The sequence below is a fragment of the Ascaphus truei genome, chromosome 2 (assembly GCF_040206685.1).
Source record: "Ascaphus truei isolate aAscTru1 chromosome 2, aAscTru1.hap1, whole genome shotgun sequence".
NCBI classification, from domain to species: domain Eukaryota; kingdom Metazoa; phylum Chordata; class Amphibia; order Anura; family Ascaphidae; genus Ascaphus; species Ascaphus truei.
This window is the reverse complement of record NC_134484.1, coordinates 126,908,888-126,923,379: the sequence shown is the minus strand read 5'-3', so window position 1 is coordinate 126,923,379 and position 14,492 is coordinate 126,908,888. Positions and strand designations below refer to the sequence as shown.

At 36.6% G+C, this 14,492-nt stretch overlaps 1 protein-coding gene across 4 annotated transcripts in view; it reads left to right on the top strand.

Moving 5' to 3' along the window:
• The window catches only part of CDH2 (cadherin 2), a 221,856-nt gene extending 207,703 nt beyond the window's left edge, over positions 1–14,153 (top strand). For all 4 annotated transcript variants that reach the window (XM_075584824.1, XM_075584832.1, XM_075584835.1 and 1 more), the window contains 8 exons: positions 773–958; positions 4,196–4,449; positions 5,545–5,687; positions 7,488–7,721; positions 8,398–8,631; positions 9,579–9,718; positions 10,965–11,129; positions 12,792–14,153. In XM_075584824.1, coding sequence (XP_075440939.1) covers positions 773–958; positions 4,196–4,449; positions 5,545–5,687; positions 7,488–7,721; positions 8,398–8,631; positions 9,579–9,718; positions 10,965–11,129; positions 12,792–12,998 — 1,563 coding nt within the window. In that variant the 3' untranslated portion in view covers positions 12,999–14,153. The remainder of the gene's footprint in view (positions 1–772; positions 959–4,195; positions 4,450–5,544; positions 5,688–7,487; positions 7,722–8,397; positions 8,632–9,578; positions 9,719–10,964; positions 11,130–12,791) is intronic.
• Positions 14,154–14,492: the final 339 nt, after the last annotated feature.

Here is a 14,492-nt window from a genome sequence, read left to right as displayed (position 1 = left end):
TACAAATGCCAGGAGTATGGAGAATGTGAAGGAGAAGAGGGTGGTCCACAGTATCAAATGCTGCAGAGAGGTTGAGTAATATGAGCAGGGTGTCAACATGGAGGTCATTAGTTATTTTACTGAGGGCTGTTTCAGTGGAGTGAGCAGTGCAGAAGCCAGATTGTAGAGGGTCTAGGAGAGAATAGGTGTTGATAAAATGGAGCAATCGAGAGAATAGAAGACGTTCAAGGAGTTTGGAGGCAAAAGGCAGGAGGGAGTCAGGTCGATAGTTAGAAAGACAGGTAGGGTCAAGCTTAGATAAGGGCCCATGGTGAATACCACGCAATTACAGTTGATTAATGCCCTCTGTGATTAACTATTTATTTTTGTTTATTTTCTTAATATTTCTGTTTAAAATTATACCTTTATTTGCTTTGATTGGGAAAGTCTATATTTAATTATGCTAAAATCATTCTTCTATATCAACTTCCATGGAGAAGGAATGGCTCGGTGAGTAAAGGCACTGACTAAAAACCATGAGTTTAAAGCAGGGAGAGTCTGGTTCAAATCCTGGTGTCAGCTCCTTGTAACCTTGGGAAAGTCACTTATCTCCCTGTGCCTCAGGCTCCAAAAACATAGATTGTAAGCTCATCAGGGCAGGTAATGTTTGTGAAAAAAATCCTGTGTACTACACTTTAGTGTAATCATGAAGTGCTTTGAGTACCATTAGGAGAAAATTGCTATATGAAATAAAGTTATTATTGTTAACTTATTTGTTATTCTTCTATTTTAGTTCTATGGTGAAGTGCCTGAAAATAGAGTTGATGTCGTAGTAGCCAATTTGACTGTAACTGATAAGGATCAGCCGCACACTACTGCTTGGAACGCACTGTATAGAATTGTCGGTGGTGATCCTACAGGACGATTTTCCATTAAAACTGATACTAACAGTAATGATGGTTTAGTGACTGTTGTTAAGGTAAGTTGGACTTTGCAAACCTTTTGTTTTTTTTTTAGTTCTAAATAAATGCAAAATAAGTACAGTCTTCTAATTTAAATACCCTCTTGTGATTTAAAAAAGCATGCAAGAGTAAAATGTGTGTGCACTGTATGTGTGTGTATATATATATATATATATATATATATATATATATATATATAAATACATATACATACAGTGGTGTGAAAAAGAAAGTACACCCTCTTTGAATTCCATGGTTTTACATATCAGGACATAATAACAATCATCTCTTCCTTAGCAGGTCTTAAAATTAGGTAAATACAACTTCAGATGAACAACAACATATGACATATTACACAGTAATTAGTAATTAACTTAAACATCACCCGGTTGTCTGCGCTATCACTGAAAACATTGCTATATCAGATACTGAGGATATATACTATATAGCTTTATAGAGCAATCCCCCTACAGTGTATAATATCTACTGCTGGGAACTGATACAGCCTTACTGCATTTTTATGTGGAGTTATTTACTATGTATTGCAGACTGCATATCTGCGCAGACACACAAAGATCAGGTATCTAATTGGCTAATCAATCTGTGATGTTAATATAATGTATGGATAACCACTATCTAAGAGGAGTAATTTAGTGACATAACATCTAATTTGTAGCCAACCCAATATGAGCATTATTCATCCTACTATATGCATAGCGATCCTATTTTTCGGTTATTAGCCGGATCATAATCTAGAAGATAAAATTATACATTATTGGTACTAAAATATTTAGATACCGCTAGTATCAAATTGCAGTCTTTCACATGGGGAATTGTAATCACTTTGTAAATAATGCACAGCGTCGTTGATTTATATAATAAAACTTTATTGTGTTTATTTTAGTGGCACATAGGAGGATTACTATATTATAAAATATATCCTCCTTTCTTTGGAATATTACTATATCTCTGTGGTAAAAGAATGTACTTTAAGTGCAATTTATAGGGATCTTGATGTGGAGATTCTTTCTTCACATATCAGTTCACGATTTCACCAATTTATCCCTGTGCACGTCAGTCTACCAAATACATATTCTGTATTTACTTATAGGCTCTTGGGATTCAGCATCAAGTTTTCTCTATACAAAGTTATAGAACACAAAGCCTGCCTATCAGAAGCACATTGGTCACAGTAAATTGATGCATGCAGATATAATGTTGCAAATGGTAGTATGCATACAAACACGGACTAGTGTGTCTAATAGAAGGGGTAAACCTCAACAAATTGAAGGATACATACTAGCATAGATAATGACATGTTAATCCGAATATGTCCATAAGTAAAAACATGCTGCAATAAAAGAAATCCGAATATATAAACTGAAATCAGAAAGACACGGGCAGACTGGGAGTATCAACTGCTGCATGTAATAGTCCTGAGCAAATGAGCAGAAAAAACACACTTAAATAGTCCGTAATACTTCACCACTGAGGCAGTAACATCGTAAGTATGTTAAGTCCATAGAATGAGAGAGAAGGGGTCCCCCGCCAGCTCCCACTCCAATGTGCGTTTCGTCAGTGGACTTCTTCCGGGGATTTATAGGGATTATTTTCTGTATGTGTATATATGTATATATACATAAATACACAGAAAGAATTTACCAGATAGGGGTCCGGGAAAAACGAGACAGCACACAGCCAGGGAAATCCAAAGATATTGTATTCAAGACACATACATGGCACTGCATCCAACTTTTCGGTCATTAGAGTGTGACCTTCCTCAGGGACGTGCAGTGTGTAAATGCTAGTGCACCACCTTATATACCCACATCTATCAAACCATAATTAAAAACTAATCATGCTCACATGTGTGTAGAAAGAAAAAAACGCCAATAACGTGATAATGTCCGTTTTGGACCGCAGCCCTGTGCTGGAACGCACCACCATCTTGTTTGTTGACATACCATGCCTTATTAGACTGTACGGGTGCCCACAAGGATCATTCTAACCCTACAGGCAGCATATGATGAGGGTTTGGGCATTGCAGAACCTGGCAGACGACTGTTGTAGGTGCCTTTTGAGTGTCTTTGCAGCGCTCGCGTCGCGCATGCGCAATGAGCCCTGTAGGGTTAGAATGATCCTTGTGGGCACCCGTACAGTCTAATAAGGCATGGTATGTCAACAAACAAGATGGTGGTGCATTCCAGCACAGGGCTGCGGTCCAAAACGGACATTATCACATGTTTTTGGCGGTTTTTTCTTTCTACACACAGGTGAGCATGATTAGTTTTTAATTGTGGTTTGATAGATGTGGGTATATAAGGTGGTGCACTAGCATTTATACACTGCACGTCCCTGAGGAAGGTCACACTCTGATGACCGAAACGTTGGATGCAGTGCCATGTATTTGTCTTGAATACAATATCTTTGGATTTCCCTGGCTGTGTGCTGTCTCGTTTTTCCCGGACCCCCATCTGATAAATTCTTTCTGTGTATGTGCATATATGGTACTAGCATCAGTGGATTATTTGTTTACAGTGTGCCAACTGCCCTTTGCTCTTGTATATACATATACATATATATATATATAAACAGCAGATATTACCAGATCTTCATCTGGAAAGAAGAGACAGCACACAGCCAAGTTGAAATTACAATATATTGAGGTAACAAATGCTTGGTATTCGTTACCTCAATATATTGTCATTTCAACTTGGCTGTGTGCTGTCTCTTCTTTCCGGATGAAGATCTGGTAATATCTGCTGTTTCAATATCGCATATGGGATAAGCATCAGTGTTTCATTGTTTACAGAGTGCCTGCTGCCTTGTTTCGTGTGTGTGTGTGTGTGTGTGTGTGTGTGTGTGTGTGTGTGTGTGTGTGTGTGTGTGTGTGTGTGTGTGTGTGTGTGTGTGTGTGTGTGTGTGTGTGTGTGTGTGTGTGTGTACACACACACACACAAGAAGTGACTTAGTATTATTAAACTACATTCTTTGTATTGCCCTGTAGGCACCAAAAACGTGTTTCTAAGCTCATCTGAAAATTGATTATCTCTGTGTAACTTTGTATTGCCATTTGTATATTGTCAAATCTACATTAAAATTGGGTGATTACGAACATAATACTGTTTTCGCTTACTTGTAGAAATTTGTCTGCCACTAAAACCACTTATGGAGTAATAATTGTTTAATAAAAACAGGCATAGCAAATTTATACAATATATAATTTATTGCTCCCGAATTATTTTTCTTTTCAGCCAATTGACTATGAGACCAATAGGATGTTTGTCCTAACAGTAGCTGCAGAAAATCAAGTGGCTTTAATCAAGGGCATTCATCATCCTCCGCAGTCAACAGCAACGGTCTCCATTACAATCATTGATGTGAATGAGAATCCTTATTTTGTTCCGAATCCTAAGCTTGTGCGTCAGGAAGAAGGCTTGCCAGCTGGAAGCTTGTTAACGACCTTCACTGCTCAGGATCCAGACCGCTATATGCTGCAGACAATTAGGTAAAGTGATACAGAGCAATTTCAATCAAATTCTATGAAACACACAATAAGGTACTGTAGTAACAAAGGAGGGAGTAGGTATTGTGGTACTGTGACATATTGCTATACCACTGAAATGGAACGGTTTGTTTCAATTTATAAAAATAACATTTAAAAAGGGTGTAAAAAATATCTTCCCCCTACGTGAATTAAAATAAATTTGCCAATTGCAAATACAATAGCAATTATTACTTTCTGATGTTTGGAGGTTGTGATTACGGTTGGAATGGTACACTAAAATACAGAAATATTGCTATCTAGATATTTATAGATTTTGTAATGGTTTGTTCTTTGACACTTAACCACAATCTGTCTACATACAAAAGGTGTTTTAGCTATGCCAGAACATTTCTTGAGTTAGATTCCTCAGTAATGTTTAAAAAAACATTTCTTTTTATGGCAATTTATTGATTTGCATTGAGAGGTTATCTGTATTTATATTTTACAATTGTAGTTAAGTGCTTAAGTATGGATTAAAAAGTGTTTCTGGAAATACCGGTCCATAAGGATTTGGTAACACTGGCCATTAAGAAGCCTATTGTATGTTTAGTACTTAGCCCTCACATAATGTCATAGACTTAAAAGGACACAACAACGGAATCAAGGGTTATTGCACATGTACAATAAATAAGTGATGAACTGGTGAGAGAGGAGGTGATGAGGCTGGTAGTATGAATAGAAACCAAGCAAGCATCAAGTGATTCTGGGGAGGGAGGGCTGATCAAGATCACAGAAAAGGGCTACAATGGAACAAGTACAGAGGCAGCAGCCTTGAAAATGCATATTGATACATGTTCTGTATCTTGTGGTGTATGTATTTGTGTATTTTTCAGAAGCTTGTGTTAGTCAAAATGTTGATGAATTAAATCAATTGTCCTAATACTGTATTTATAGTTTTGTGAGTTCCTTACCATCGTTTCTTTATGCTTAATATGTATGTATGTATGTATATATATTTAAAAAAATATATATATATATGTATATATATAAATTAAACAGACAGGGTGCAGCTTTACAAATTAGAAAATGACTTAATTACTTTTTCAATTTAATTAGGTACTCTAAACTTTCGGATCCTGGAAACTGGTTTAAAATTGACCCTTCAAATGGACAGATCACTACAATAGCGGTTTTAGACAGAGAATCTACATATGTAAAAAACAACATGTACAATGCTACGTTCCTGGCTTCAGACAGTGGTATGTAACAGAACTGATTCATTACAATTAATTTGGCTTTGGCTAAATTAGAAGCTGCTAATTAATAATTGATTTGCTCATAGAAGCATGTGGCTTATTAAAGGACTTTTCATCAGTGAAACGCCAACACAAATTTAGTTTTCTTAAAAATTTGCACCATATACTTAGTTTGGGCAACTAGCTGATTGGTACTTTTTAATAATAATAATTGGTTGTTCTTGTATAGCACTGTTAGTTTTATGTAGCGCATTACAGAGACATTTTGCAGACAGTCCCTGCCCCGTAGAGCTTACAATCTATGTTTTTGGTGCCTGAGGCAAAGGGAGATAAAGTGACTTGCCCAAGGTCACAAGGAGCTGAAACCGGGAATTGAACCAGGTTACCCTGCTTCAAACTCAGTGCCAGAGTAAGAGACACGTGTGCGCGCTCACACTCATTGCATTTAAATACCTTTTAATTGATGCAAGCGTCCAAACTGCCGCTTGGTGCGCGTGTGCTTGGGGCGGAGCGGTGCTCGGAGAGACAATTAAATTTGTTTTCCCGGCGCTGTGGCGTGTCACGTGACCAGGTAAGAGCCAATGAGAGCACAGCAGTCACAACAACCAACCAGATGGAGCTGAGGATGTGACATCACTACAGTTTGACACGTCCCCTCCCGTCTGTGGCACGCCCCACCCCTCGTTCGAGCACGCAGTGAGCAGGACAGCGAATCGCTCCTGCTCTGGCAGACTCTGACGTCACGCCGCGTGAGCGTGAGTGCGCGTTTCCTCACTCTGGCCGCAGCCTAAGTGTCTTTACTCGCTGAGCCGCTCCTTCTCTTCTTTTTAAAAGAAAAATCAGAAGAATCAAAATTTTTCAATTGTTGTTTTTTTTTTTTACTTTTAATGTTTACAGGGCATATGATAACCAAATGCTTTTGAAGGTTTTTACAATCTGTATCCAATCTCGGTGACAGGACTGTACATAAATCATCAAATCTATTGGTAAATTGTGTTTTGTTCGATGAGTTAACCAGCTTATGGATGTGAACATCACCGTATTTCCTGTCCATAACCCCTATGACAACAACAACAAATCTGATTTCTTTACACTACCGACACACTTTATTGAAGTGTGGTCGGTACCGCAAGCCGGGAAATCTCCCGGCTTGCTAGTGGCCGCCCCTCGGCGTGCCGCGCGTCATAGACGCGCGGTCACGCTTCATCGGGAGCGTGCGCCCCCTGCACGCGTGTCCAGGGGCTCCCCGAGGGAGCCCTGGTGTCCCGCGATCGCGGGACAGCGGCAGGGGGTTCCGGGGGACCCGGCGGACCCGGCAGCGGTAGGGAGAGCGCCCCGATCGGAGGGCGCTCTTCCGCTGCTTCGGCGCGCGCCCGTCACACTCGGGCGCGCGCCAGGCTACTGCTGCGGTACAGAACGGGCAAATGCTCGAATAAACTGTGCCGCAGCAGTACATTGTCTGTTGTTTTTTTAGCATGCATTCAGGAACTGTGTTGCTTTGACTTTCATCGTGATTCTCAGGCCCTGAATTATTAAAGATTATTGCACTGTTATACTGTTTGAAGATGTAATCTTTTGTATTTGTGTCCTTCTGCAGTTTGTATAATTATGATATGCCAGAATATTGTACTGTACACAGCTATTGAAATATTCAACATCGGGTTGTTTCATTGTATGGCTGTACAGGGGAAACTAAATCACACATGTAAAAATGCGTGTCTCATTTAGGTTTTCCCAGTCTGTCAAACATTATACAGTGGCTTACCGTATATAATGTAGTTACTTATGTCTCCGTTTTTTTAGGTATTCCCCCTATGAGCGGTACTGGTACATTGCAAATTTACTTGCTGGACATAAATGATAATGCTCCTCATGTGTTCCCTCGAGAAGTGGAGATCTGTGAAAGGCCAGAGCCCAATGCAATTAACATTACAGCAATAGACTCTGACATTAATCCCAATTCAGGACCTTTTATCTTTGAACTTCCTTACATCCCATTGGATATTAAAAAAAATTGGACAATTACACGACTCACTGGTAAATATTAGTTTACTTTTTATATCTATATATATATTTACACTATTACCAATAAAATCATAGGTTATTTTCTGCTATTCCCATACAGGCATGTGTCTTTAGCTAGCGCTACAATATTTAAGCAGTTCATACTGTATGGGTGTTTAATATACTTAAATAGGTAGAGGGTTTGTAGTGTTACAAGCCAAAGGGCAGAATTTGTCTCTTTCTTTAGAAAACAAAAGAGATAGTTATAGATTCATTCTTTATAGTTTCCTAATATATGTAGTATCTAAATCTACTTTTAATAAGAAGGATTGCAAGCATATTTGAAGGTAAACTGCTTAATAGGAAAGCGTGTTTTACTCCGACTTTGTTTATTATACTTGTTCTTTCATTTCTTTAGACAAATTGTACCTGCTGTTACAACGGCATTTATCCCTGCTTGTTCACTCAGTTTGCCACAAGTCTTATTTTCTATATAAAATTGTATACATACCTGTGAATAATGATCTGCTAATACTGTATTACTTTTACATTGAAAATATTCAAAGGAACCTAATATTTGTCATATAAAAAGGCAGTGTCCGTTTCTTTAAAAAAAAACATTTTTCTCCAACCGGCATAAATATTTAGCTTAAATATTACATTTTCCGAAATGAAATTCAACACCAATAATAATAATTTGTTCTCCTAGGTGACCATGCTCATCTCAGTTTAAAGATTGGATTCCTTGATGATGGCATCTACAGTGTTCCTATCATAATCACAGATTCAGGAAATCCTGCCATGTCGAACACTTCATTTCTTCGTGTTAAAGTTTGCTCGTGTGACAGCAACGGATACTGCAGCGGTGTATCTCCGATAGTTGGTACTGGTCTAGGGACGGGGGCTATCATTGCAATTCTTCTTTGTATCATCATTTTGCTCAGTAAGTACAAGTTCGATATTACGAAAACAATAAAAAAGAAAGGTATTGTGATTCAGAGAGAGAGAGAGAAAATATGCATTTCAGCTTGTGTAGAAATCACAAACTAGCCATACAATCCAAAGGAAGAGGTTACAGCATGCTGTGACCCTCAATCTTGATGCTGCCCTTTTTCTTAATTTAAGAGTGACCTCCATTTATTCAGACAAGGGCAGTGATTTCCAACCTGTTCCATTGATCCTTGGGGTTCAGAAGGAGATTACCAGGAGTACCCTGCAAAGTATTCACTACTTGTATTTTTTGTCACATTGTTAAATGTAATAGTTTAAGCAGTCTAATAAATGTTATTCTGTAATTTTATCAATTCTATATACTGTAATTTAGAAAGCTCTTAATTTTAGAAAAAAAAACACTATCATAGCAGTAGTATATTTACGTACATAGGATAAAAGGGGATATGGGGCTCAACAAAGTCAACATGTAATTAAGAAGGTGCCCCAGTTCTTAAAAGGTTGAAAACCACTATGCAAGTATATACTTTGCAACGTTGATTTGACATTTTTTAGGTTTTTTTTTTTAGTTTGTTTTTTACATGGTACAGAATTGTTTTACTGTTCGTAAAATTGATGTGGAAGCAAATTGCTTTACTTGTTCAAGTTAAAGTGTGTTAATATTTAAAGTCTTTAGTTAAACTAATTACCTTAGCTAATTTGGCTTCAAAAGAAATTCAATATGTTTAAATGAAGATTTAGAAATAATTGGGTAAGAATTCCATTATGCGACCAAGCCAAATATCACAATGCTATTAGTCTTCCTTTGTACTATACATGTTAATGTTGATCTAATTGAGGCTTTAGTCATGATTTTCAACCTATGAATGATATTAGTTTTAACTACAGAGGTATTAATTTTATTCCCTATTCTTTTACTATATCCCTCTCAAACTCTAGCTTTAGTTTTGATGTTTGTGGTCTGGATGAAGCGCCGTGACAAGGAACGTCAGGCTAAACAGCTGCTTATTGACCCTGAGGACGATGTGAGAGACAACATTTTGAAATATGATGAAGAAGGTGGTGGAGAAGAAGATCAGGTAAATTATAATACGATTTGATCTTTCCTTTTACTATGTATGGGTAACCTAAATTAGTTGATTTCTGCCTTAAAATGGTTTTACAGCAGAAACAAAGTTTTAGCTTTTGACTAGTAATTTTACTAACCAAATTACCCATTATTTAGTGATCAAACAAGAGTTACAGTTTATTTTCATTTGGTTAATTTCTGCATTTCCTACAGAGCTACTTAGTTCCATGTGGAGGCATTTTGAAACATATATATTTGATCTGTCTTCAATATATGCAGCTGTTAGTAACCTGATTCAGCCTGTAAGATAACCTGTACAATTAAGAGAAAGTACATTGAAAGATCTTTTTCACAAACTTCAGTCCCGAAACACTCTAAAATATGTGTTACATTAAGAACAAAATGTTTTAATAGTTTGTGGAGGGTATTAGTTGTATAAAGTAGCTCCCTTTTAAAATTCCAGTATATTTATTAACATAAACTGACATGCAAGGTAAATGTGTAGTGTACAGATAAACCTGGTCTTTTTTATTTATGCTGTAGTGCCAGATATGAGCATGTTTTTTTTTTATTATCATGCATTAATAATTTGATCAAGTCTAAACTGAAGCGGTTAATTGTGAGAGTACATGTACATGTCGTCAAATATATAGTTAAAACTGCCTTTAAAACGCTGGTGAAGCTATAACACACAACCAGTGTTTATGCTATTAATATGAAATACTAGAATATAGAATGTAATAATGGGTAGGAGAATGAAGGGATAGATCCATGGTCAGAGGTTATGTTAAAAAAAAAAAAAACTCTGATTTTCTTGTCGGCACAAATAGTTCTGCTAGTCAATATTGGTTTATTAATTTTAACATTGAAAATGTTTTCCCCCTCAAAATGCGAAGCATAACTTCCTATTTCACACGTGCTAAATTAGTTCATATGTTTGGAAAAGCTGTTGATTGCATCATCAACTTCCCAAAGTGTTTTTGCACCTAAATTGACACCTTATATGCATGCTGTATTTAAATATCATCATTTCGTGTTTTTAATTTGCATAAAGTACATGATTCAAATATAAACTGGATCAAATTTGCACCTAAAGTGTTTGTTGAATTAAAATGATTAAAACTGTATAAAATGGAACTGGTTAAATGCTGTGCATTCTTCCATTTTGTTTGCTGTAACAGCTTGTTAGTGTATTTATTTTCCTGTTTAGTTCTTGTTACTGTTTTTCAGAGTGACATTTATCCTTTGTTCTGCAGGATTATGATTTAAGCCAGCTGCAACAGCCTGACACTGTAGAACCAGACACAATCAAACCAGTTGGGATACGACGCATGGATGAAAGACCAATCCATGCAGAACCTCAGTACCCTATCCGATCAGCTGCTCCTCATCCTGGTGATATTGGAGACTTCATCAACGAGGTATATGAAAACGCATACTCACATTTGTCCGTTACAGATTTTCCAATAAATCCTGCACTTATAGGTTTGACATACTATTTTAAGTACATGGAAAACTGGTCTCAGTAGCTGCCCTAAGAATTTGCTACAGTATCCCCCCTTACATAAAGAGGCAGTCTAAGTAGAGCCGTTGTGGTTATTAAATGAGCCATAAATAAACTCTGACTGGTTTAACCGTCAGATTTAAAATGCATCATGTAAAATGTAACATTTTTATACTGAAAATATAAACTAAAATCAGTGCCTGTAACAATATATTTACATAGTATGTTATAAGGATGGGCTACAGTTTCTACGAGAGGGATTTCTTTTTGGCTTCCAAATAATAAAAATCCCAGAAATGTAGATGCATTTATGAGCCAAATTTAATAGTAGTTTATTTTTATTTCCCTTGCGTATAATTCTTTTCAAGTTGGTGAGAATGGCCGAAATTCAATACATTTATAATTACCAAGAGTTGTTTCAAATTAGATTAGTGTTTAGAGCAGCCAAATTAAATCAATTATGTAAGTGCTTAAAACACTTGTCAGTGTTTTATCAGTGTGAGTTACTTCTCAGGTTATTGTAGCAAAATAGAAGTGTTTTTCTTGCACACAATAATAGTGAAGGAGGGAGGGGGGGAAAAGGTCTGCAACAATTTTAATTCCATATGTTTTGTTAATTGTTTACTTAGTGGAGTTCCAGGTAACTGATCTAACTGCTTTAAAAAATGATAAAGTTACCTCCTGCACTTTTAGGGAGCAGCCAAAATCAAGCACTCTCATATAAGGCAGTCTACCAAGTAGTAATGCTGGTAGTAAAAGAAAAATCATTACAAAAGTGAACGAAATATAAATTCATGTAAACAAAGTGAATAAATAGGTCTATGGGAAGTCTGGGAAGAAACTAATGCTGACACCTGATGGCCACAGTTACTTCTACTTCTGAAAACGGTTTTGTACAGTATATAATGACTTTGAATGTCATGAAAATTAAATTGGATGCTTGAATGGAAGATCCAATACCAATGAATTTAAACAATTCCACTGTTTTTTCTTTTCTATGAATCTCTGGTAAAAAAAAAAAAAAAAAAAAAATCAGTAGATCACTAAGCTCTTCAGAATGCGAATGTGTCATTCTATTCATCTCGTTAGTGATATATTAATTTAGCAATTAAATAAACAGTTCTTTGTGATGGAACTGTGCCTGAAGACAGTTTTATGAAACCCATTTTGGTAATTGAAGATAATGTGCCTTCATTGACGTGCGTACTAACATTTCTCTCAATCAAAACAGGAGAATCAGGAGCATAAGTAATAGTACCTTTCAAAACATGACTAGTTCCTGGTCAAGATAGATCATAACGTGTTTCTGCACAATGCTTTTAATAATATGATTGATTCTGTTTGCCCATAATAATTGTGAGATGCATTGCGATATTTGTCAGAGTTATGAGTATGTTGCATTATTAAAAATTATTGCACGATATTAACTCCGCTACTGTATAAAGGGCATATTGGCGCTTACATTTTTGGAGGTTTAGTAGTAATGAGGAAAATGTGTGAGAAATCACTTAAATAAAATAAATTGGAAAGTATATGGTCCCATTTTGGAATCTCTGACGTTGAATTATCCTTCTTTTAGGGATTAAAAGCAGCAGACAATGATCCCACAGCTCCACCCTATGACTCCCTGTTAGTCTTTGACTATGAAGGTAGCGGCTCCACTGCTGGATCACTGAGCTCCCTGAACTCGTCGAGTAGCGGTGGAGAGCAAGATTATGATTACCTAAATGACTGGGGCCCTCGCTTCAAGAAACTTGCTGATATGTACGGCGGAGGCGATGACTGAACTTCAGAATGGACTTTTGTTTTTTGGACAAGAACAAACATTTGAACTGATATTCCCAAAAAGCGTAAAGAAGCTTGGCTTTAACTTTGTAGTCTACTAGCACAAGTGCTTGTTTGAAGGCTTTGGCATAGGCTGCAAACCAATTTGGGCTCAGTGGGAATATCAGTAATCCAATACGGTTTGGAAAAAATTGATTGAGCTCAGTTACACTTGAATTTTACAGTACAGAAGCACTGGGATTTTATGTGCCTTTTTGTACCTTTTTCAGATCGGATTTAGTTTTATGTTCAAGGCTTTAATGGTACTGATTTCTGAAAGGGTGAAAAGACAAGGTATGTTGTGGGTGGGGTAATGTAAGTAATCACGATATCCTTCATCATGCCTTTTTTTACATTCAATTGCTTTTGTTAAAATCTGTAATAGAAAAATAAATCTCATTAGAGTTAACTTTATTAGCTGCAAAGAAAACCACATGGGTGACATGTACAGTTGCATTATTTCTAGTTTTAGATGTTAGGGTTTTTCATTTCAATTTTCAAATGTATGCGGTTGATTGCAGAAAAAGGGAGTTGTCATATCACCAGTTTTTAGCCTAATTTACTTATTTTCATAGCAGAGTTGATTTTTTTTCTTCACATGCGATAGAGAAGATAGGCACATTTTGGTCTTAAATGTATGCTTTTTAATTTGGGTACTTTTTTCACGTCACTGTAAAAATGGTATGTGTACATAATGTTTTATCAGCATAGTCTATGAAGAAATTTAGAAGCTTCAGAACATGTGTATGTATTATTTGGACTATGGGTTCAGGTTTTGCATGTTTCTATCTTTTCTTTATGGATAAAGTATTTACAAAACAGGTTAAAACACAATTATGTTAAATCAACTGAACTATAGATTAAATACACAATTTGTTTTCTATTGGTTTTTGGGAGGGTAAAAAAAGTTCTTAGCACAAGTGTTTTACATAATTTGTACCAAAAACAGATAGGGGTAACCTGACACTGGTGGCACTACTAATACATGTTAAGGGGGTGGGAATCTTTGAAACTGGAGAGACTTTGACAACAGCTTTGCCTCTGTATTGTGTACCAGAATATAAATGATGCACCTCTGACCCCAACGTTCTGAATAAAATGCTAATTTTGGATCTGGTGACTGGTTTAAAAAAAAATTATTTTCCACATGAGCAATTTTGATTGCCGAGAACGATCCCAAGATACCTGGAATTCGATGAAAAAATAAAAAGTGTAAAGTGAACAGAGCTTTCAATAACTGCAAGTTACTGATTCCGTTCTCTTCTACCAGCAAGGATTCCAATTTCCCTTTTTTAATATTTGACTGGTCTAGGTGTTGCTTGGGAATCAAAATCTCAAAAGTAAGGCAACTGAAAGTGACAGTGCTTATTTTGTCATGTCGTGTTCAGAAGAACATTTAATACCCTGATGTAGTACAATCTGCCTCTCTTCTAACAAAAACATTCATTAATGTAGT